Source organism: Harpia harpyja, chromosome 5, assembly GCF_026419915.1.
Source record: "Harpia harpyja isolate bHarHar1 chromosome 5, bHarHar1 primary haplotype, whole genome shotgun sequence".
Lineage (NCBI taxonomy): Eukaryota > Metazoa > Chordata > Aves > Accipitriformes > Accipitridae > Harpia > Harpia harpyja.
In genome coordinates, this window is record NC_068944.1 from 64594485 (window position 1) to 64617588 (window position 23104).

The 23104-nt window shown below is 44.7% G+C and overlaps 1 protein-coding gene across 7 annotated transcripts in view; it reads right to left on the minus strand.

Moving 5' to 3' along the window:
* The window catches only part of SAMD12 (sterile alpha motif domain containing 12), a 182168-nt gene extending 162489 nt beyond the window's left edge, over window positions 1–19679 (minus strand). For 2 of the 7 annotated variants that reach the window (XM_052787544.1, XM_052787547.1), the window contains exons 1-2: window positions 19442–19679; window positions 1414–1589 (exon numbers count right to left, since the gene is read on the minus strand). In XM_052787544.1, coding sequence (XP_052643504.1) covers window positions 1414–1589; window positions 19442–19454 — 189 coding nt within the window. In that variant the 5' untranslated portion in view covers window positions 19455–19679. The remainder of the gene's footprint in view (window positions 1–1413; window positions 1590–19441) is intronic. The other 5 variants (XM_052787549.1, XM_052787548.1, XM_052787542.1 and 2 more) reach the window with 5 other exon arrangements.
* Between the last annotated feature and the right edge of the window lie 3425 nt (window positions 19680–23104).

Below are 23104 nucleotides of genomic sequence, written 5' to 3' on the forward strand. Positions count from 1 at the left end.
GCAGATTTTCATCTGGTCAGGTTGAAACACAGGCAGAGTTAGCTTGCCTTTGTCTGCAAAAAGCTGGGTAAATGCATTATTAGCTGAGCTTTGTCTCAAAGGCCATCCAAAATGTGGTGGTCTTGTTACCAAATGGATGATTCAAAGCAATAAGCACAAACCTGTTCTCCAAGGGTTCAAGAGAAATCAGCAACGTGCTTAATAATTGGCCACAAAACAGACTGCAGGTAGCAGTGATTTTGATCAATGCCAACCTGTACTGGATCTAACTCAATTACTTAAGACAGAATGAAATAAGTTTAAATTGTACTCATTTAAAACTAGTTATTTTAGATAAAAATCAGAATGGAGAATTCATACCCAGCCTTTATTGTCAAGGCTACTGCTCAAAACGTTTAATGCTATTTTATTCTAAAAGTGAAATACATCACAACTGTATGCATGTTATTTGTTAGATTTATTGTATTGATGACAGTAGGAAATACTCTTCTTTGTTCAGTCATTGAATTAATTGTTACTGCCTTTTATGGACCTTTTAAAAAAAAAAACCAACAAAACAGGACACTCATTTTATTTGCTCTATTAACTCCCAAAGTGTCAGATTCAGTAAAAACTCAATTTTCCAATCTGCAGAACTCACCCCCAAAACCCTGGTTTTAGGCCTTTAAAGATCAAAAAGACTGATAATGCTTTTAAAGAATCTCTCCCATTTTTTTTTTTAACATTCTCTTATTTTTCATTCTAGTAAAAACATATCTAATATGAGAAATTATTGTCCTATACCCAAAGTGTCTGGAGCACGCACATTCATGTGCACTTGGTAATCATGTCTGCTGCACACAAACAAGAAACAGCAGCTTATGAATGAGAACAGACACTTCATTTGTCTTTAGGAATTCACCTCAGAAGTATGTTTATTCACTGACATACCAGACATGGAAGAACTGACCTGGTATTTTACCTAAAATTAGTTAACAGTTTAATTAATAAACTCAGTCACCCTGTATAAAAATACATATATTGCTATAGCCATAGAACCTTTCTCTTCGTTTACCTGTCCCAGGAAAAAATAAACAAGCAAACAAAAAAGACTCAACAAAAATGCATCTACTCCCATTCTGGTTGTTACCCAAGTCATTTGGAAAAAAAGTCTACACAGTGCCTGAAAAAGAGAGATTCCATTATTTTAATTATCTTCATCTAGAGAAAAATAGTGTGATGTCCAAGTTGTGTGTGGGCTAAAACTCCACGACAATACCTTGCTTCTCCTACACCCACTTCCTTAGACTGTTACTTTTGCACCTTTGTATGTCTTTAACAGGATGATAAATGCTTTTTAAGCAGTAGCCAGGACTTCAAGAAGCCTGGATTTTTAAGACTCACGAAAATAAATAAGAACCCAGTCCTACTTACCTTAGATATTTCTGGCTCCACTTGTCTCTTGGGTGTCTCTTTTGACTCAGGCCCTTTTGGAGTACTAGTGCTCTTAACAGAGGGTGATTCAACTCCTTCACCTTCAAGTTGCAGATTAATACCTTCTGTGGGGACAGGGTGATCAATACCATTTGGATTCAGATTGCAATGGATAGCTGGGAAAAAAATATGAGAAAGAAAAAACACTGCTTAGGAAAGAAGAACCCAATGTTACAAACATTTATCACAAAGTACTAAGAAGTGCCACGTGGTAACCAGAGCTATGTCACATCACGGCAAAAGAACTGTCTGTACCTTGACATGGATTCAGGGTGAGATATTTGAGAAAGAAAATGAGAGGCAATGCAGCACTGTATAAGGCTATTTAGTGTAGGCTACTGTATTGAACTGTGCTCTACTGGATTCACTACAGCATCCAAGACCCTCAACTTACAGCTTTTACTTAGGGTAGGACAATATATCCCATGTATTCATCATGCAGCCATACCTTTTTTTCTTTTCTAGCCAAGCAAGTTAAGGTTTTTCTATTACATTTTCAATTACTACAACATTCTAGGTCCTAAACAACGTGGGATAAGTAAGCAGTGCACAGCAAGTCAGCAAGTCAGTCTCTGCACGGAGTAATGACTTACCCAGCTAATTATCTCTCCTTCAGCACTTTGTACCACTGCAAAATACCACCTACACCAACCTAACAAGCAAGAGGGATGTACTCTCTAGGAGCATATAATGAGGTATGGACTAATGACAGTGGAATAAGGAAAGCAGCCAGAGAAAAAATAAAACAAATGCAAACCATACCACAGAAATGCACATTTAGACCTATGGCAGTAGTTTAATCATTTTCACACATTTCCAGCACTCACACAGAGAGTAGCCTTAACAACCTTCTTGGCACGCGTAGCAATTTTCAAATGTGTGAGGATCCTGAGGCAACTTCCCCTTCATGTGACCATCCAATTTTTGCATTCATGTTCCTGGGTAACTGCACTACTTTTAGTGCTACTTATAATTAACGGTCCCAATTTCCCCTGTACGCAAAAGAACTTTGCTCAGATACTGTGGTGCAATGTTTGACAGACCTGAATAGAAACCCAAAACACAATGTAAAGCCAAAATAAAAGCTGCCATTTTACTCTTGCTTGGCTTAGAAGCAAAGGACGGGGAACAGGGGAAGGAATCAGAACTGCCAGTTTCTACCAGCTACGGATCAACCCTTGAAAGCCTCTCAGAGGAAATGGGCTCAAGCTGCCAGAGAAGGCAAAGGGTCCTTCTACAGCACCTTTTGAAAATCCAACCACCTTAAAACCCAGAGTCTTAGTTGAAAACTTTGAGCCTCAATTACAGCAATTCCTTGGTGCAGAATTAAAGCAGAGGCCAAAATGTTGGCCTTTTCTCCTTGAGATTTTTTAAAAACGTCCAAATATTTGTAAAATGCAAGTCATCTGTCCAAGCACTACAATATCTACTTCTGTAAGCTAGGGATGGAAATATCTCCTATCTTCAAGTCAAAGGAACATTATGAAGGATAATTCATTAACAACACTGAGTGATGGAAAGCAGTAAAGAATTGCAACATGTGTTATCACAAATTGCAGCCATTTTGTGTAGAAGAATAGAAAAATATGTCACTGGCCCACAGAAAACTAGTAAGTGAAACTAAAAATGGGAAGTGAAATTTCAGGCTTACTGTGAGTAGCTGTAGGGGATTAGTCCTAGACTTCTCTTACAAGTATGTAAGAGAGACAGAGATCCCTCTCCAAATAGTTAATTGTTTAGCAGACAGCATGAGAGGAAGAGGAGAAGGAATCACTAGACTACATCATGTCCAGAGCTGAGCCCTGCATGGACCTCCTTCTGGGGAAGGAAACAGAAGAGGTGAACGATGCAGAGCGTCTGGAGGTAAGGCAGGGTTTCCACTGGCCACCACAGTAGAAGGATTTCCAGCTAAAAATCCTTTCTTTCTCAAAAGGGATCCTCCCTCTGCTTAGGCCTTGCATACTGTTGTGGTTTTGCTCTAAAAGCACTGAAAACCATCTGAGAAGATTTTTGGGAACTCCTGGGTTTCCCCTTCAGGCACCAATTTCTCAAAAACAAGAGCATTTTTTATTTTAATAGGGAAAAAAGCACATAAGGAAAAGGGGTCTGCAGCAGTCTGTTGAAGCTGTTCTTATCTCATCTTTCTGTCTCACTTTAGTAGCGCAGGCATGTGCAATTTCTTCCTGATACCTAGAGAGCTGCTACAGAGCCTCATTTCCCAAACCAACTCTAAGGAGCTTTCCCCTAAGTCTAGCTGCAGCTCTTCTTGCAAGTCTCTTTCTTCCCTGGTTCAAGTCAATTCCGTAGGTTGGTCGAAGGCAATGCAAAACCAAATCCCATCGTTCTGGCATTGCCTCTCACTGGTGAAGCAGGAAAAATAGAGAACTGTCTTCAAGTCACTCCTTTCCTCCTACTGGTTTTCCCAGCCACACCACTGAGTCAATCCAAAACATAAATACTTAAACGTTAATAATGTCAGCAGAGGCATTTCCTAGCTTTCGAGCCCTTTATTTCTAGGTCCACTCCATACCTACCCCTTCCCAGATTTTCCTTTTGTCATGGCTAGAAGGGAGTCTTTGGGGCTTTTAACCTCCCATGAGAGGTTTCAAACAGATATGACTTTGTAGTTTATATTTGCATGAGTGTGTCTTTAAGACACCAAAAATTTCTCTCTCCTAGATCATATCCACCTATCATTATCTATCTCCTCTAGATCATATTTACCTACCTGAAAGAAACAATTACTAATGACTACTTCGCTTATCCTCCAGACCACAGAAAAGATGGATGTGATCCACCAATACAGACTTTTTCACAGCCCAGTGAGAATGGAAACTGTTCTGTTAGTAGCCAAACTAATTCCCTTCTTCACAAAAAAAATGGAGATATCCTAACCAACCTGTAAAAGTACTCCCAGCACACCCTGCTCCAGCAAGAGCTGGAAATTAGCAGTGAAAGACACTTGGCATGGAATGCGGTCTATGAAAATCCCTCCAACTGTCTTCTTCAAGGATCTTGCCTAGCTGAATAGGAAGACATAGGTGCATACACCTTTGAAATGCTAACACACTTCAGCAGCATCCAGAAACAGGCAGGTTTTGGCTGTCAGCCCCCTTCCAGTGCTCGTTATGAGAGAAATCACAATGCACAGTGGGACTTAACACTGCCTGGAAGAACATTGCCAGCAGCAAGCTTCCTGTGGATTGCAACTCCTCCCTTCCCAGTGCCCCCAAACAATACAGATTGTATTAGGAGGGAGGAGGGTGGTAGGGGATGGACAAGGAAAGCCTTCTGGGTTACAGCATTGATTTACCATGCATTACAGGGAGCAAATGATCCAGATTTCTGATAACATGGTAGCATAAGCATCACCTGGATGGCTTAAAAGAGAAATAAATCACATGGCAAGATGCTGCTTGACTCTTAGCCCATCATTCTTTCAAGAGTAATCAATGTTAGTGCTGTTTCAGCAATGCTTTATATTGGGCTCCTTCAGGATACAAAAGAGAAAAAATTGGAGAGGCTGCTAACGATTACATACATGCCCATTACATTTTTATTGAAAAGAGGTGACTGCTTACAAGAAACATAGGCTGCCTCAGGGAAGACTTTTCCAAAGCTGCCGATGCGGGGGCGGGGGGGGGGGGGGGAAGACAACTTTTTTATTTGCTAGGGGCAGAAGGAGTTCATCTCTCTCAGTCACCCCCATCACGATCTTGGCTTACCATACACCTGGACTGAATCTGTTCCTTAAGGAAGACACACCTAGAACAAGAGCCTCAGCATGCGGAGAAGGGAGACTGAAGGGCAGGAGGAAAAAAGCAGAGGTGAGGATAAGTACCTCAGTCACTTGACAAAACTAATCTGTCTTTGTCATGAGCCATCTTCAGGTAGCCAGCTCTATTGTTTTCCTCTAGTGCTGCCTCCAACTCTCAGCTACACAGCAGGTAAGAAGGAAAGAATATTGGCTTTCATGGGTCTATTATTTCCTGTTACCAGACAGAAATACATATATCCATCTCTGTGGCAGACAGAGGTAGAGCTCTTGCCTCCTTTTAAATGTCAATACAAACCACAATTGCTCCCTTTCAAGATTTGTTAAAAGCAGGGAAGGAGGTCAACATTTGGTCAATAACAACATATTATCTTCTTAAATCAGCATCTTACATAATTTTAGCTAGATAAGGCCAGCTCTAAACTCAGGATCGACTGTGCAAAACTAAAGGGGCTGGCAGGCTGACAGCACCCAGGGTTAACGTCCTGTAGAACCAAGTCTAAGCAGCTCTTACAAAAGAATCACAAATCACCAACTTTACCACAACCCAACTGCTCTGACCCTCTTAGCTGACTCTTCTTAAGTCTTTTTCAGGACTTAATGGCATTCATCTGAAAAAGATTCTACCTACAAAGTAGTTTCTTGCTAAAATACTTGTCCAGGCTCTTACTTCTTATTACCCTGGTATTAGCTAACACTAGCTCACCCCACACTGCATTCAGACCATTTTCCCACACCGCAGCTTTGACAATATCCCTACTGTCTCAGCACCTCTTCGCTCTACCAAATTAAATCCACCTCATCATTTCCAGACTTTGAAAGTCCATCAAGACACCAAACCCTACCTCCAAATCACCCGATATCATCAGCCTAACAGTTGATTAATGCCATGTCTCTCTTCATGCTCCCTAACAATTGTCACTCAACTTGGATTGAAAGCTTTCAGTGGTGGGAACTTGTTTTCTTTTGGGGAGGGAGCGTGGATGTTTTGTACAGCTCCTGCTGCACAGCAACAAGCACATGATGAATAGTGCTGGCAGACACAATAACATAGATCCACAGATTACATTTACAAAACAAACTATTATTTAAAACAAAGGTACTTAAGTGCTCTTGTACTCCTAACTCAATGGTACTTAAGTGCTCTTGCACTCCTAGCTCAATGGTAGAGCTGAATCTACAGGAAAATATCCACTTTTCCAGAACTTTAAAGAAAAGACTGCCGAGATCTGCCAAGTTATAACAGTCAAAAACTCTGCAAGAAAATAGTAAGTGAAGCACCCAAAATGGAAAAATGACCACATCTGTCCTAAAAAACTAGGGAAGGAACAAAATTAATGCAATACACAGCGTATTTTTTCCACATGCTAGAACACAAACCTAAGTCCTTTCCATGTATACAGAGCACGAGAATTTGTTGCCTTGCAGAAGCTGATCCATGTGAGCTGAGGTCTGTGCCCACGCAGATCCCTTATGGCATGCGTATGCAGTTTGAAAGGAGAGCTTGCAGGGCAACATGAATGCTCTGCTCCCCTCGCTACCTTCCTCCCATACATGCCTGCCTCCCGGGTGGCAAGCAGCCAAGAGACAGCTTGTCTGAGCATGCTTGATGGTACACAAAAGTCACCCAGAGCCATAGTAGGTTACTGGCATCTGGGGACAAGCCTTGCCTTTTACTAGAGGGTGCTCTGGGAATCCTGTCTTGAGGAAAGCCTGAAGGCACTTTTCAAAACACAGCCTTGATATATCCAAAGTTTTGCATGGGCAGATGGAAAGTCTTTGTCTCTCCATCTGTAGGCTCAAGGCTTAGCAGATCAAACCTATGATCAATCGCTACCCCTGTGCACTCTACTGCCTACCATGTCAAACATTTCATAACTACCAGTGGGAATACTGCTGGCTGCTTAAAATTTTAAGCAGATCAATTAAGGCTACATTAAAGCATATTTGGCAAGTACTTGAGTTACATGCAATAACAATTGCTCTATTCTAAAAAGCAATCGAGTAAAAATAGCATCTTCTTATTCATGTGCCCTGTTCCGTGTGCATCACAGTCATATGCTAGCTTCTGCTATTTGGAGACAAAAAGCAGGCACAGGAGATACCCATCCAACCTCTAACAATCCTTAGAAAACTTTCATGTGTCAAATGCTGGCAAACATGCAAACTCCATTTTAAGTATTTATGCCACAGACTTAGCTGCACAATTCTAAGAGATAAGTCCATACGATCCACCTGCTACTCCCACCATAAAATGCCACGTTGTTGAAAAAGACAGACAGAAGTTAGTCTGTACAGCTGTAACATTAACAAACTCAGGCTGGACACAGCAGGGACCTTATAAAAAGAATCCAGATACCTTTTCAGTCACCTTGAGTCTTCATGAAGGTCACGAAGATTTAACAGGTATTCCCATTAGACAGCAGCTCTCACTGGACCTGTTCCTTCCATCTCTGCCCAGTTCTTTGTCAAAAGCAAATCAAATCTCCAACCACATCAAATTTTGCAGTCAGCGCTTTCAGTCAGACTTCTACACACTTCCAGATGCTGCATTTCCATACCGAGTAGTCAAAAAACATCCTTGAGGCTTTTTGGTTGCTGTCATTCACAACCTTTAACTGGGTTGATCAAAGAGGAGACATTCACACTGTGAACACTGAGATCTCATTCCAGATTGAATACCCTGAATACCCCTAGAAAACATGGGATTATTTCAAAGATTGTGTCTGACCTGAGCAGTTAGTACCACTTCTACAATACTAAAAAACAGATTAAAAACAGCTAATAAGGTGACCTTAATTTGTACCACAAAATTTAGGATTATTTTGACTACTTTATCTGGCAGAAAGTTTTTCCACAGTCATCAGTTTCTGTAACTCCTATGGATAGTCCATCTGCCTCACCAATCAGTTTCTAGTTTTGAGAAACTGTCTGGCTTTTGCCTATAGGAATTACTTCTCCATACAGTCCTATCTCCAGCTAATGTAAATCAGCAGAGTTCCCCCAACTCATCACTTTGGACCAGCTGAAACTGCAGTCAAAGTGTCACATGAAAACAACCTGTTGCTTATGTTGCCACCTAGTAAATACTGCTGGCAACCTGCTGAAGAAGTAGCTTCAAGATTTTGCCCACTGTTTCTCAAATCTGCCTATCTAATGGTCACCAAATCAGCAGCATTCACACAGAGCAAAGCAGCCCACCAAATCAGTCAGGACCTTTTCTACTTCAGTACAGATAACATGAATTTATCAGAAACCTCCTCTAAGGCTGAAGTCCCAAAGTACTTAGCTGAAGTAATATTGGTGTCTAGCTATCTGCTTCTGTTGGTCAGCATCAAAAGTCAGCATTAAGCGATTACAGATAGGCTGTGCCAAAAGCCAGGCCAGCACCGAGCTGTGGGGTGCTTTGTAAACTGCTGCTTCTGATGAGCCATACCCATAGGTTTGAGTTCAAAGCTCAGACGTAGACAGCAAGGCTTGACAGACACAGCTGCACACTGCTGTACCTTCTGGTCCCTCCACAGAGCTGCTTGTCTTTCTAGCCTCTCTTTATCATGACTATTAATCATCTACTGGATTAATCAATTTAACAAAAAATAAACTTCTTACAACACATGAATTTTACAATCAAGAGTTTGTTCAAGCAGTGGGACATGCCCTCCAGCTGGGAGGTATCTTGAAGGGCAAGAGAAGAGACAGCTCTGCAGCAAGGAAGTGGACATTGAACCAGGTCAAGATGGGCAGGGAGGGCAAAGCAAAGGGGAGACAGGCGTAGGAAGAGGGTAGAGGCAGAAGGGGACAAAGCGTTCTGAGGAGGAGTGTTCGTTTTAGTTTGTAACTGTAAATTACAGGGCTTGTGCCTTTTTTACCCCTTTAGAATTATCATCACCAAAACAAAATTTAAAGTAACTGCATTCTTGATGCAACAATCCCTGAACATTTCTAGCTGGGTAACTGCATAGTCACCCCATGGTACCAAGCCAATTACTACTACAAGCCTTTTGCTCTCTCCAGAAACAATGAAAAAGCGCCCCAAACTAAAGCCAGACAAACACAGAAGGAGAAAAAAGGTGAGACAATCTACTACACTCCACATACATCTCTTACACACACCTCAGCTGTAAGAGGTAGCTGATGGTAGGGTGTCTTGTACAGTGTCAGAAATACAGCAAGAAACCAGAATTAGTAACTTAGCAGTTTCATCTGGAATCAAACTAAACTCATAACTTGGTTGAGGGCCATGCAAATCTCAAGCATATAGAGAGAAGAAAAGATTCCTTAGTTGTCTACAGAACAGAAACGCTAAGCCCAGAATAAGAAATCCTCTTCTTGTGTGGGTTAAGTTTGCCTTTTAAGACCCTCACCCCACCAGGATACATATGTACTTAAGTTTACTCATCTAAGAAATGTACTTCTGCATTTTTGGCAATATTCCTACTGGAAACTACTTATTTTACATATGGCAATATCGACTTCCCATCTCTTATCTCATACACTTTAGCAAATGCTGTACACGTAGAAGACAGGAACTGTTACACCTGCCTTTCAGGAGACAGACTGCATACTATCACTATGCGAGATAGACCTTGGAGCCTCAGCAATGCAAGTTCTGCCTTTGTATAGCAACGGGATTTCATGATAACTGATATAGTGCTGTGGTTTCGATTTAGGATGAAAATAATATTGATAACACACTGATGTTTTAGTTGTTGCTAAGCAGTGTTTACTGTCAAGTAAGTTTAGACTGTTTACTGTCAAAGTCAAGGACTTTTCAGCTTCTCACACTACCCCACTGAGTAGGCTGGCGGGGCCATAAGAAGCTGGGAGGGGACACAGCTGGGACAGCTGACCCAAAATGGCCAAAGGGATATTCCATGCCATATGACATCAGGCTCAGTATATAAACTAGAGGGAAAGCTGGCCAGGGGGCACTGCTCGGGAACTGGCTGGGCATCGGTCAGCAGGTGATGAGCAACTGCATTGTGCATCACTTGTTTTGTATATTCTAATTCTTTTATCATTATTATTTTTTCCCTTTCTTTTCTGTCCTATTAAACTGTCTTTATCTAAACCCACAAATTTTACTTCCCCCTCCGCCAACTCTCTCCCCCATCCCACTGAGGGGGGAGTGAGTGAGCGGCTGCGTGGTGTTTAGCTGCCTGCCGGGTTAAACCACAACAGGAGATTAGCTAGTCATGCTCCACCACAAATTATATTCCTAAGAATGCCTCATCTCAAGTCCTAATAGTCCTACTGTTCAGTTCTATAATCAGCCAGCATTGCATCAGAAACCTTTTCTAAACACTAGTGAGCCTATCCAGCATACAAAGAACAGCTCAGACACACACAGGTTAAGTCTTTACTACAGCATCAGAGGTGCGCTGTCCCAGACATGCATCACAGATCTCTGCCTTTGCCCTACGCATGAAAGCTGGTGTCTGCTGAACATGTGGCACAGAAATGGCTGCAATTCAGCTGTGGATCCAGGCTTTATTTCTTGTCCCATGAGTGAGGCCCAGTGTCATCAAAATGCAAAGGAAAATATATTTATTCATTCACACTAGCGTAACTAGTTTGCAATCTGGCAGTTGACTTCTGTTTTCAGTCCTGGCTTTCTCTCAACTGCCTAAAAGTTACCTCCTTTATCATTGTTTGAGGCTATCCCCCTTCCCTTACACATTTAACTGAAGAGCCTGGAAATGCTTTCCTTCCTTCCCCAAGTAAAATTCTTCACCTCCTACTGCTTACTCATACCACTGTATCCTACTCACTCTAGTACCCCAGCTGATTTGTGTAGCAACAAACCATTAGCTCAGAGTATGCAATTATTTTGCTAGAGGAAAATCCAGGAAAAAGTATCTATTTACACTCATTAGAATTCTTCTTTATGTTTCTGAAACAGCATTATTAAAAGTCTTTTTCTTGCTTTTACTAGGTTATTTGCAGAGAAGCAACTCAACTAAAATCCCCTTGGGGCAGGGGGAAGAAAGAGCCCCAATAACAGGGCAGAGGAGAGAAAATGACTGGGGGAATGGAGAGAAGTAATTATCTGAATGTTCAGCTGAAGAGCATGAGCTAGCCAGGTTCCACGTTATATAGAGACAGATAGGACTGTACTGAAGACAGGCTACAATCCACACCAAATGTCTTCCTCATGTCCTTTTCCTGTTCAGTCACATACTCCCTGCAACCATATTAGATCCTGTAATTGAATGCAGAGTTCACTTCAGCCCAAGCTCAGTCTCCCTGCCCACCTTCTTGCTTCGTCCAGGAGCAGCACATATTAGGGTGAATTCTTGCTGTTCCAAGTAACAAACCTGCTCTTTAATGCCAAGTTTAGCTCATGCTGCACAGAGAACATGCAGCTACTGACGGCAACTCCCTCATCATTCTCTTCGTAGTCCTCCTGCCACAGGACGCTTCTGGAGAGAGAAAGATGACCCTATGCAAAGGTGAGGGAACGTACAACCTACACAAGGCAGAAGACACTAAGGCTGAGATCTGTAGATCTAATCTGCTTCACGCTCTCCTGAAGGTCTCTCTAAGCCCATATGTCATCTAATTTATGCAGGTCAGTACAGCAGTTTCCAACCCTACCTGCTGTGGGGAACTGGTGTTTTCCAGGATGGCATTTCTACAGCTGCAGCCTAATGTGGGGCCCCTCCTTCCCCACCAGTCCCATTGACCTGACATAGCAGACAGTTCCTCATACAGAACAGTATCAGTTCTTATACATTGGGGAAAAAAAAAAAGAGAGCTACATATCTTACATATCACAACCCTGTCTGTTAACGTTTTTATAGCTCAGTACCCAATTCCCCATCTTCCTCCCTGTGTTCCTGGGTTGTCCTGGCCAAATTCTCCTCTCAGTTACTTGATGCAAATCAAGCTCTTGTAGTGAGTGGAATTGTTCTGGATGCACACAAGATGAGCTAGACGTTGTCACAAAAGTGATCAGGCTGGGTCAGACTAAAAGTCTAGGCTTTTATGCCACTGCTTAAGGAAACGGCGTGAAAGCAGGGCGTACATGAATTGATCCTTCCTTGGCAGGTTAGGAATTACCCAAGGTTGAAAGCTGCACCTGGGGAACTGTGTTATATGAAAAACTACTTCCTTTTTTTAATTTAAGCACAAAGCCCTACAGCTTCATTGTTCTGCCTTGTGACCTAGTTCCTTTTTCACCTTCTCCAAATCATTCATCGATGTCTAAGGATTCTCTCCATGGTCATCTCTTTTCCAGGCTAAAGAATCAGGATCTTTGTAACCTGCCCTCTGACCAGCTGACTGCCCTTTTCTGTATTCTTTCCAGTCCAGTCCCTTTTCTGGCGCATGGCAAACAAAAATGCAGGGAGCATTCAAAATACAAGAGCAATACGCAATGATACAGAAACAATGATCCTTCTTGCCTTGTTCTGAGCTCTTCCTCATAGTTCCTGAAATCCTGTTTGCTATAGTGACCACCACCAACCGCACAGTTTCAGAAGACTTCAAAATTACTCTATTTTCCAGCCCTTTTCTCCACCTTTGCCTTTGGCACCTTCCAGAACTACTCCCTCCACATTCTCTGCATGCTTTGAGCAAATAATTGAGGCCTGAGTTGTTCAACTGTTAATCTGCAAGGGTAAATACCTGTATCCATTCAAAGGCAACAGCTTTCATGAGAAATAACCCACAATAGGATTGCTCAGTCCCAACCTCTGAGAATCTCAATGAGAGTCCTTGCCTCAGAGATCATACAGTTTGGATAAAAAGAGAGACACCAGAGAGACGGGACAGGGCACAAGAAGGTAAAGCTTTCTCAGCCAGGACAGCAGAGAAAGTTGGCACCAGAACCAGACACAGTATCCCTAACAAACCCAGAAACTCAATATTCATTGCACTGAACAGTAGCCCTCCAACAGCTCTACTACCTCTGCAAACTAGCTGTAGCACTTTCAGAGTCCAATGGGCTAAACAAAAACTTACAGTGCTATCCAGATACTTAGGTCTGCACTCACTAGCAAGCCTGCACAGATGATGTTTTGGACAGAAGCCTCTCCAGGGTTATCAGCTGGACAACCTGCATCAACCTGCAACTCTGACACCACCTGGCTACAGTGCCTTACTCTGACCTTCTCACTGCTGATCTCCTGCCATAACCCTCAGGACACAGCAATACTGGGAAGCACAAGAGACTGGCTCCAAACAGCTTGCCCTGCCCTCGCAGACTGAGCTGTAAATTAGAAGAATAAAGCTATACAACCTCCTTGGATGTTACCCACCATGCTTGGACATCTTGGGGGAGGAAAAAAAAAAAAAAAAAAAAAAACACCTCTCAGGAAGAATTCTGTTTTATAATTTCCATTTAAGCATTGAACATGGGATCTTACAACATCACTACAGACTTTGTCAGTACTTGCCAGTAGTATGTTAGGAAATGCATCTAATGTCTAACTCTTGTAATTTGCTCACTTGCCTTCTCTTCTTGGTGGAGAAAGCACATGAACTTTCAAAGCACCATTCCTTCCCTTTGCCCGTACATCACCACCACCTGGCAAGTTTTATCCTTACGATGGGATTCAGTTCCATTGAAACAGCTCATTTATATTAATCCAACGTCCTCCCTGAGCTTCTAAGTCTTCCAAGTATTTTAAAGGGTAAGGCCAAACACTCAGGGAATTGTATCTAAATTGGTTGACCTGAAAGTGCTTCTGAGTTTCCAGGTACACTCTTACCCTACATCCAAATTTCATCTAAGGGAATTGCAGTGATACACCAAGTCTGTACTGTATGTTGATTTCTGCCCCATATGGGTTCATTTCTAAAACCAGAGAGGGAAAATGACCACGTAACCCGCAATCACATCCATCCCCACCCAATCTGATATACTCAAACAGACCTGAGTGCAGTGACATTCTTTGTTGCCACAGCTTCATTTTGGGGTCTCCAGTTCCCACAGTGGAATGCACCTTCTGAACTTCAGCTCACAGTCTCCCTATACCATGCCTGAGGAGCATAGTGTACCTATTCAAAATGAGAACTTGCAGTCTAAAACACACTCCTGGCCTTAGATAGCTACATTACTCCTTTGGAGAGGGATCATTGACTATCTATCTTGTTAAAGACAGATGCAATGAACTGTGACTTTTTCAAACGTAGCAACCTAGACAGGAAAGCTCTAAGCATTGGTTCAAGGCAGAGGAGCACACACTGCCACCAAGCTGTATGCACACTAGGGGGGGCTGGGCGAGGGGTGGTGGCGTGTCAAGAAGGGAAGCCCCATCTTCTGTAGTTATGCTGTTGCTGAGCAAGAAAGAAGGGTATAGATGTTACAGCTCAACAAGAAGGCTGCCACACGAATGTGGATCGGAGAAGACCTATGTTCCAGTCTGGAATCCCGTAACTGCTGGTGCATTTTTGCAATAAATGGTCACTAAATAACATACAGAACCGGTACCAAGACCAAAGGCTGGAGTTCAGGTCTTACTCCTCTCTGCCCTGTGTGCACCTCCACCATTGGTCTTATCCATCTCCTCTGCTATGACCCGATGCGACAGTTTCAACTGGAGAGGTAGATGAGTGTCTCAGCCCTCCTTCCAAGCCACGTGTCTGAGTCCCTCAAGCTAAGGAGTGGTTGGAAACTATTGAAGAAAACATGAGCATTGATGGAAGCACATGCTATTTTTGAATGACAGGGTTTGTTACCGCTTTGCTCCACAGGCAATTAAGTGTGCTGAAAACCCATCTGTTAGATCACATTCCCTGGAAACTTAATGTAGAGACATCTAGTCTGCGCCTGGAGTGGGTGTAGGAATAAGACAAAGTTGAATAACTAAATACCTGTCAAAAGAGTTGTACTTTTGGGCACACCCTGAAACAGCATGATAGGTACCTACATTGAAACCTGCTTCAAAGCTGTCCCTTGGATGGTCCTGAACTCCTGGCATAGCACATCTATGAGCTCACCATACCTCAAGTCTCTAAGGAAAACACAGGGCAGCATTCAATATCCGTTGGAGCTGGCTAGGCACTGAAGGCTTTCCACCCAGGTATATCACATTACTGAAATTCAGAGGATCGCTTTGAGAGAAGTTGGCTACAAGCTGCAAATAACTTCAGTCTTGCGGCAGTTAACCCTGATGCCGCACCCCAGAATGCCCTAACCTCCTTCAAGTCTCTCGTCCCCTTGAGGATTACCAAGGGGTAAGGCCAGAGTCATTGTCATTTTGTCAGCAAGGCTCCACCTCTTAGTAAAAAAATATTCTCCCGTAGGTAGATCCAGGGTCTCAATAGCATGAGCCCACTACAGAAGAGCCATAGGACTGTAGAATTTTATGTAAACTTTCAGGAGGAGACCAGCAACAAACATATGTATGCACTTTCCAAAGCCTATACACAGCAGGAATGGCGTTAGACCAAACTTCATTACACACTTACTATGAAAGAACTCCATGATATAATTAGCACTTTTTTCCTCAGGAATCTCAAAGACACTGCAGGTCAGAGCTGCAGGGGATCCAACAGAACTCTGTGGGATTACCTGCATGCATACATTATCTGGTGGGTGCTGTCAGTCTCTCACTTTCCTGTGCAATAAACACTGGGGGGAAGAAATCACCATTTCTCTCTTCCCCTTTACCTCTGCTGCACAAGAGCAAAAAGAAAAAAAAATTTTGAGATCACTGTTGCAGAGATCAAAAGCCTTTTTCTACTGGCTCTGACCTAGTTCTTTCATTCTTACTAAAGGGAAAAAAAAAAACCACTTAAAGGAACATTGTCAAAACTGTTAGGTCTAAAAATAGACTTACCTTGGCAGTGCTCCCATCTAGATGGGCTCATATCAAGGAGTGCAAACTCACTTTCCCCATACACACACCAATCCTTTCATCAATCAGGAAGCACTGGTACTGCACAGCCCAAAGGACATCCCAGTCCACATAATCTCTTTTGGGACGCTCAGGTATGTATTACATATAACTGGCAAGGAACTGTAGTATCCTCCAAATTCCTATTTCATACTTGCAAATCCATCGCCGCCAGCTATCCCAGTAAAAAATTTGGGATATCTTCCTTAAGTAAACCATTGGACATCTGTTGCCATAACTAAACTCCAGTACTCCATGCTAAGACAGCACTAAAATAATCAAATTTGAGCAAGACTTCAAAAGTTTGTTAGATAAAATGAAATCAGAATTTTTCAAAGATTCTCCACGAACTAGAAGTTACAAAATATTTTCACTTTAGCCACACAGAGCATTTCTGAAAGGAGAAACAAAGAGTCTCTGGGTTCATGGCTGAGACTAACAAATGGGCAGTTTCCAGAGAACAATAGCCGTAGCGGAACTGGTGGGGCAGCGGATGTTGGCTCTGGCCAGGAACTCCCATGCTCCAGGATCCGTGGTTCCCTTGTGCCCCAGGGACCTCTCCACTCCCTGCTAGTTGCATGCCAGAGCCAGCCACTTGCAAGTTCGCACAAGAAGCCAGTTAGCCCAGCCATCCAGAAGCCTTGCTACACTATAAAAAGGTCTGAAGACCCAGGAAGCCCATCCTAGCCAAGCTCCCAGCCCACTATCACAGAGACTGGAAGGCCAGACAACCTCAGCTTAACCCGGGTTTTCAGGGCTCTCCTTATTTCCAAGCTTCCAGAGCTGACGTACAGCAGGTTATGCTCTCAAGATCCCAAGCAGCAAACCAGGAAAATGTTTTTCCAATGAAAACAAACAAATCAAACAACTAGGAGAAAAAAAAAAAAAAGTAGTCTGCTTTTCCTGAGTCCAAGACATTTTGAGTTCAGCAAATTGGCATTCTTCTACAAAACTAACAATTTAGAAGATTCAATACCAACTTTATTTTTGACTAGAGTAAGATGGGCACACTGTGGTGATCAGAGCCATGAGGGACAAGTAACCTCTCAGCTTCCCAAACAGAAGCTGTAATGCCACATGTTACCCTCCAAAAGTTGCAGTTCATGAAAAGAATACGGGTCACACCCAGGGCTCCAATACTGCAGAAGATGCATTAAGATAAAAGCATGCTTTTAAGTACAGTCACACAAAGAAACATAGTTCCAACAGAAAATGATGGATAAGAAAAGGCCTTAAATGTGCATTCACTACGTCTACACAAAGTAGTCACAGCTGCATGGCTACTTGTGCTGAAGTAGTCATCTTGCTGTGCTAGTGTGAGGGTAACAGAATTATGCAAATGCAAGAAAGTTGAGGGAGAAAAACCCCAAATGGGAGGAAAGCAGAACATACAAGAAAGCCTGTTCTGAGAGACCATCGCAGGGATGCATCCTGGGCGAAGGAAATGGGAAGAAGGAGTTAAAGAAAAAAATCCCATCTCAGGAAAAGGGAAAGGCACTGCTTCCCAAAGCTTTAGCAGAGCTTTCCTTCATTAATATTTACAGAGCTTTTACAGATTCTCAGATGGAAGGCACTGCAGATATGACAGGAATTATTACAGACCTGAAAAGATCTAGCAAACCGACTGAGAAGGACTTGAAGTAAATAAAGGAGGATGACATTAGAGAGCACAGTGAAATAGGGGTTGCTGCTGGCATATGAACCATCTGGTGCATGGCAGTCCATTTCATTTACTTACTTACCCATTACCGGGCACACATGCCCAGTTCACACTGCTAAGTTTTTGCCACTGAAGCAGCAATGCCTCTATTCAGTACCACTACCTTCCTTCTTTATATCATTACAGTCTTCAAAACTGCCACTCAGTAGAGCAGCCTGTGCACAACACATCTGTCTGACTCAGGGAGAGGCTTAGAGCTTAGGATGGACAACTTTAGATGTACACAGACACCTCTGAGACAGTGATTTTGTTTACCTTTATTTGGATTTGCCTAGGAAGTTGTTTTTCAGGGATGTTAAGCTGCCCACTGCCTTCAGTGAGCCCAAGTCACTTTTTGCTGGACTATCATCTGTGCTACCCACTTTGGTACTCAGCAAAAGACAGCTTTCAGCATGATTTTCAGCAATAAAGCAAGTGGTCTCTGATGGAACTGTAGATCTCAGCCTACCTGAGAAACAAAGCTCAAGGCGGTCTCAAGATAAGCACCCCAAAAAAACCCAACATACCCCAAATGAAGCATAGGAGAGGGGTCAGATGGCTGGTTTTCACACTGTGGACTTCTGAAACTTTCCCAAGGGCACAGAAGCAAGCAAGATGGGACACAAACCCCAGGGATTCTCAACATTTTGCTCTAAGGCGCTAGAAAACAGAGTGAATTTTGGAAGCGGGCAGCAGGAAAGTGGATTTGCCTTTTCCCATACACCTCGTCACATCTCTCCTCCAGCTTCCCAAAAGCCCCACGGAAAGGGAACACGCAGCCAACGTCAGACTGCTGCAGGAGCCCAGCATCTATTGGAAGACCCCAACAAAGCGTCCACCTTTCCAGCTCTTGGTAGGCACCACCTCAATTACCGGGAACTTAACCAGGAGCCGGGCACTTCGCGAACACCTCACAGCTCCCGCCTCCCCAGGAGCCGGGCACCTCGGCCCACGGGCTTCTGCATCTCCTAGGGGGGAAGGAGAGGCCGAGCGCGCCCCGGCGCCGACAGCTCTGCGCCCACGCGGGAGGACGGCGGGGGGCTGCTGGAGCTTCGTGGGCACCACGGCCTCAGGCACTTGGGGGTTTTGGGCGGCTCCGAGGGACGGCGGCGCCTCGGCTCCGGCGGGAGACCGGCGGCGGGGCGGGGAAGACGCCCGGCGGGCTGAGCGGGGCCGCCGGGGCCACCTCGGAGGGAGGCGGCGCAGGTCTGCCGCCCCTGCCGGGAGAGGCGGCACCTCCGGGCCCGCCGGGAAGTTGCCGGACTGAAGCCTCCGGCTGCCGCAGGCTGCGCGGGCAGCCCCCGCTGCCTCCCCCGCCGCCGCCGGCCCCCACGGGCGAGCGGCCCGACCCCACGCCACCTGGCCCGGGGGCAGGCGCGGCGCCTGAGGGGCGGCCGAGCCGAGGGGCGCGGGAGGCGGCCGGGCGCCCCGCGGGCGAGGCCGGTGCAGCGGGCGAGGCCGGTGCAGCGGGAGGCAGAGCGGCCCCGCCGCCGCCGCCGCCTCAGGCCCCGCCGGCGGGCACTGCCCCCCCCCGAGCCGGGCCGGGCCGGGCCGGGCCGGGGCGGCCCCGCCGCGGCGCAGGTGAGTGCCCGGGGGAGGAGACAGGGGAGGGACCCCGGGGGCGGCGGGCAGGGGACGCGGAGCCCTTACCTTCCACCGCCATCCTCCCGGCCTCGCATAGTGCGCCGGCCGCCGACCCGGCCCCGGCGGCGCTGCCCCGGCCGCCCCCCCCGCCCGCGCGCGGGCTCCGCTCATCTGCAGCCGCGGCGATCAACCTGCAGCGCTCCCGCTGACAGGCGGGCGGGGCCGGGCGCCCGCCCCGCGGCACCCTGGGAAACGTAGTCCCGGCCGGTCCTCCCCCAGGCCCGCCGTCCCCGGCGGGGGGCTGCCGGGCGCCCGGCCGAGCCGCCGGCGTCCCCCGCCGCCGGAGAGGCCCCCCGCAGGCCTTTGCGGTGGCCTTGGCGGCACCGGGCGCCTCCGCGTGTACCTGCCGAGCGGGGAGAGCAGCGCGGGGGCGGGCAGCGGCCGGTGGCGTCCGTTGGGCTGCGGGAGGCTGGAGGGAGGGCGGCCACCGCGAGGTGTGGCGAGAGGGGGCTCAGCAGGTAGCCTGCCGACGGAAAGCGTCGTTTCACGGGTGCGCTGCGATATTTCTGTCGTGCTGTTTCAGTCACTGCGACTTCCAGCCTGACGGCTCCAGGGGAATGAGGTGTCAGCCCGTTCTGTCCCAGACCCGTCCCGCCGCTCTCCCTAGCGCGGCCGGAGGAGGTCTTCCGCAGGGAAGGAGAAAGGCAGGCAAAGAGCATCGGGAACTTACCGTCAGCAGCTCACCCCGGAGTGAGGCCCTCGGTCTTTCTCCGTTCGCCATCTTTATGCTGTCCAACTCTGACAGGTCGTCCAAAAAATCCAGAAAATGAAGGCGATTAGGGACGCGGTAACGGAGCCTTTACTTCAGGTGCTCACGAATCTTACGCCAAACAACCTGGCACCCTCGAGATCTGTCCTGAAACGTTGGCTGTCTGAAAAACAACCGTGGGTTTGTACCCTGTTCAGTTTCATTTTGGGATACCAAAAAGGCTTTGAAGATTTTTCTCCTTCAAAAAAGGAAAAAAAAATTGTTTTTTCAAATGTATCAACAAATATTAACCTACCCAGAAGGAGTCTATGAGTTCCTTCAATCACCAAAGTTATGTCATTACTAAAATCAAGAGGACAACAGCAGAGGCACTGAGTATACAAAGGCATAATACAGATAGAGCGTGAAAACATTTTCACACGTTCTTTTTGTTTGTTAGCAGTGGCTACTGCAGGTAATAAGTGTTATACATGAGAGGTTATTTTGGCAAGACAAACCTCCATGAGTTCAAATTAGGGTGCAAGAACATACAATGTGCAAATAAGTAAGGTCTTCGTAAGCCACAGGAATGTCACGTTCTCGAAATATCTAAAGTAATTAAAATAAAATGGGGTCTTCATTATTTATTTTATGAAGGAAAACCAGAGCCTATACAGAGCGAACTTAAAGCCCAACTCTTTCCTGAAGCCTTCTGTTACCAACTTTGCTCTGAAGACCTCACTTGTTCTTTGCTCTCATATGTATTTGAACTATTAGCCTTTGTGTTGTATATGAGTCAAGATACAAGCTCCCTGGAGCAGCAGCCTTGTCTTTCACGTGTTTGCAAAGTGGTAGGCATACTCACATTGCATTATAACTAATAATGATTGAGAGGCTATGCTGGTATTCCCAAGTGCAATACAGTCACACACCTGATCCCATACGCTGGGAGAAATGGGCTGATAGTCACATACTTTCTGTTGAGAAAATGGGGTGTTCCTAGATTTCACGGTTTTCAAATATATGTAATACACACATAAAACCTTCAGCAGTTTCTTCTCAACATGACTACATAAGCTTTTGTGATCTTGATGACATTTTGTATTAAGCGTATGTATTCAATTAATCATTAATCATTTATTTAATCATTACAGTATTTGGAGGTATGTTAATTACCTGGCTAATGCATATGTGAAGCAGTGCTTTCTTGGTTAAAATGAGTTGGAAGCCATAGAGTGAATAAATCAAGGCTCAGAGTTCAAGTAGCATGGACATGGAGAGCTGGAGTCCTATCTCCATTAGTATGCTGAATTTCTGACTGGTAGCTACGTTTCAGCTGTGGGCCCTGAGGACATCCCCTGTGAGTACAATTTTACTAAGCCCTTTAAACAGCCCTGTAGTTTTTAATTATGACTTTGTGCCTGCTGAAGAACAGCAAAATTATGGCTGTGACTAGATAGCAAATAGGGCATGACAGATGTTAAAAGGTGTAGTGTTTGATACCTAATGTTACATGATAGCTAGTGAAACCTAGTATTTAACAGTATCTAAGAACATCAGAAACTTCTCAAATTGTGGTCAAGATTAGGCAAATTGTAATTTAATGTATGTCACTCATTAGAGAAAAGAGGCTGTAAATTGATTCAATTAATCCGTGGTAAAGTACAATCTGTTTTGAGCAGAGCTTTCAAAAATAACAGTGAGAGCGAGCTAACTTTCAAAAAACACCCTGCTAATTTATAGAGTAGAAAAAGACCAGCTTTCTCTGCTCAGAAAGAGCTATCTCATGACGCTTCCTTGCTTTCTTGCTTCTCTTTTTACCTTGCCTCTCTCCAGACAGGTTTATTCTAAACTTTCTCTTAAAAGTGTAGCAAAGTCCCTTTAAACAGACTCAGTTTGTTACAGCCAAAGTCAATTTGCTGTGTACTTTGCCCTAGGTCACCAGATGAAATAAGCAATACTGACCAGATGCTCCTTAGCCATTCGAATTATTTCTAGGTAGGACTGCTGCCAGCTAACAGATGAAAGTACATCCATCAACAGCATTGCTCTACTAGAAGAGTTCTGAAGACTAAACAAGATGTTAGGCTTGTATACTTCACTACACTATCATCCATCATCATTTTTCCCTTTTTATTCCCCTTTCACCTTACCGAAATTCAACAGTCATTAAGCTTTAAGCATCCCTTTGTGCTCCAAAGTCCTTTCTGTAAAACACAGTGAAATTCTCACTCATCTTCATCTGATGATCTTGTTAGCAAGGAACTTCTGCCGTATCGTTGTGACCCATGATTTTCAAACATGATTAATTATTTTGGGTGCCCAAACACACGCACAGAGCCATCTTTCAGGGACAGTTAAAGAAACATCTGAAAATCATTGACCTCAAGGTAGGTGCCAGGTGTCTCTGGCAGTGAACAGCATCACAGCAATGACTGAACATTTTTGGCTGTGATTCACTTAGGTGAATCAGCCTAAACTGCGATGGTGAAATTAAAACCATTCAAAGTTTGTCATCAAACTCAAGTGTGACAGAAATAGCCCTATCACAGGACCATCCTGCCTGCCTAACAGCTGAGTATCTGGTCTCTTCCATTGCCTTGCGTATTGCTGGGAAGGAATACATGGAAATGGGTGTTTTTTTCAAAGGTAACTGATGATTAGTGCATTTAGACTGGGGGAAGGTGTGGGAGGAACATGCATAGGACTATACAGATTTGATATTGATGGGGAAGAAGAAGTGGGGTTTTCCACTTCAGTACCTGTGCCAGTACCAAGGGCTGGAAGAGGGAAGGGCTGTACGGTGGCACACTCTCAGCACACGCCCTAGGCTGCGAGCTGCACTCATTTGGTAATGAAAAACAAGGAAGTTTCAGCAGAAATTTTGTGGACACTACAGTGTAGGAGGTAGCTGGAAATTCAGGTGTGGAAGTGGTAACTAGAGAATTCCCATCGAATTCCCCTCCCTTTGTCAGAGCCAG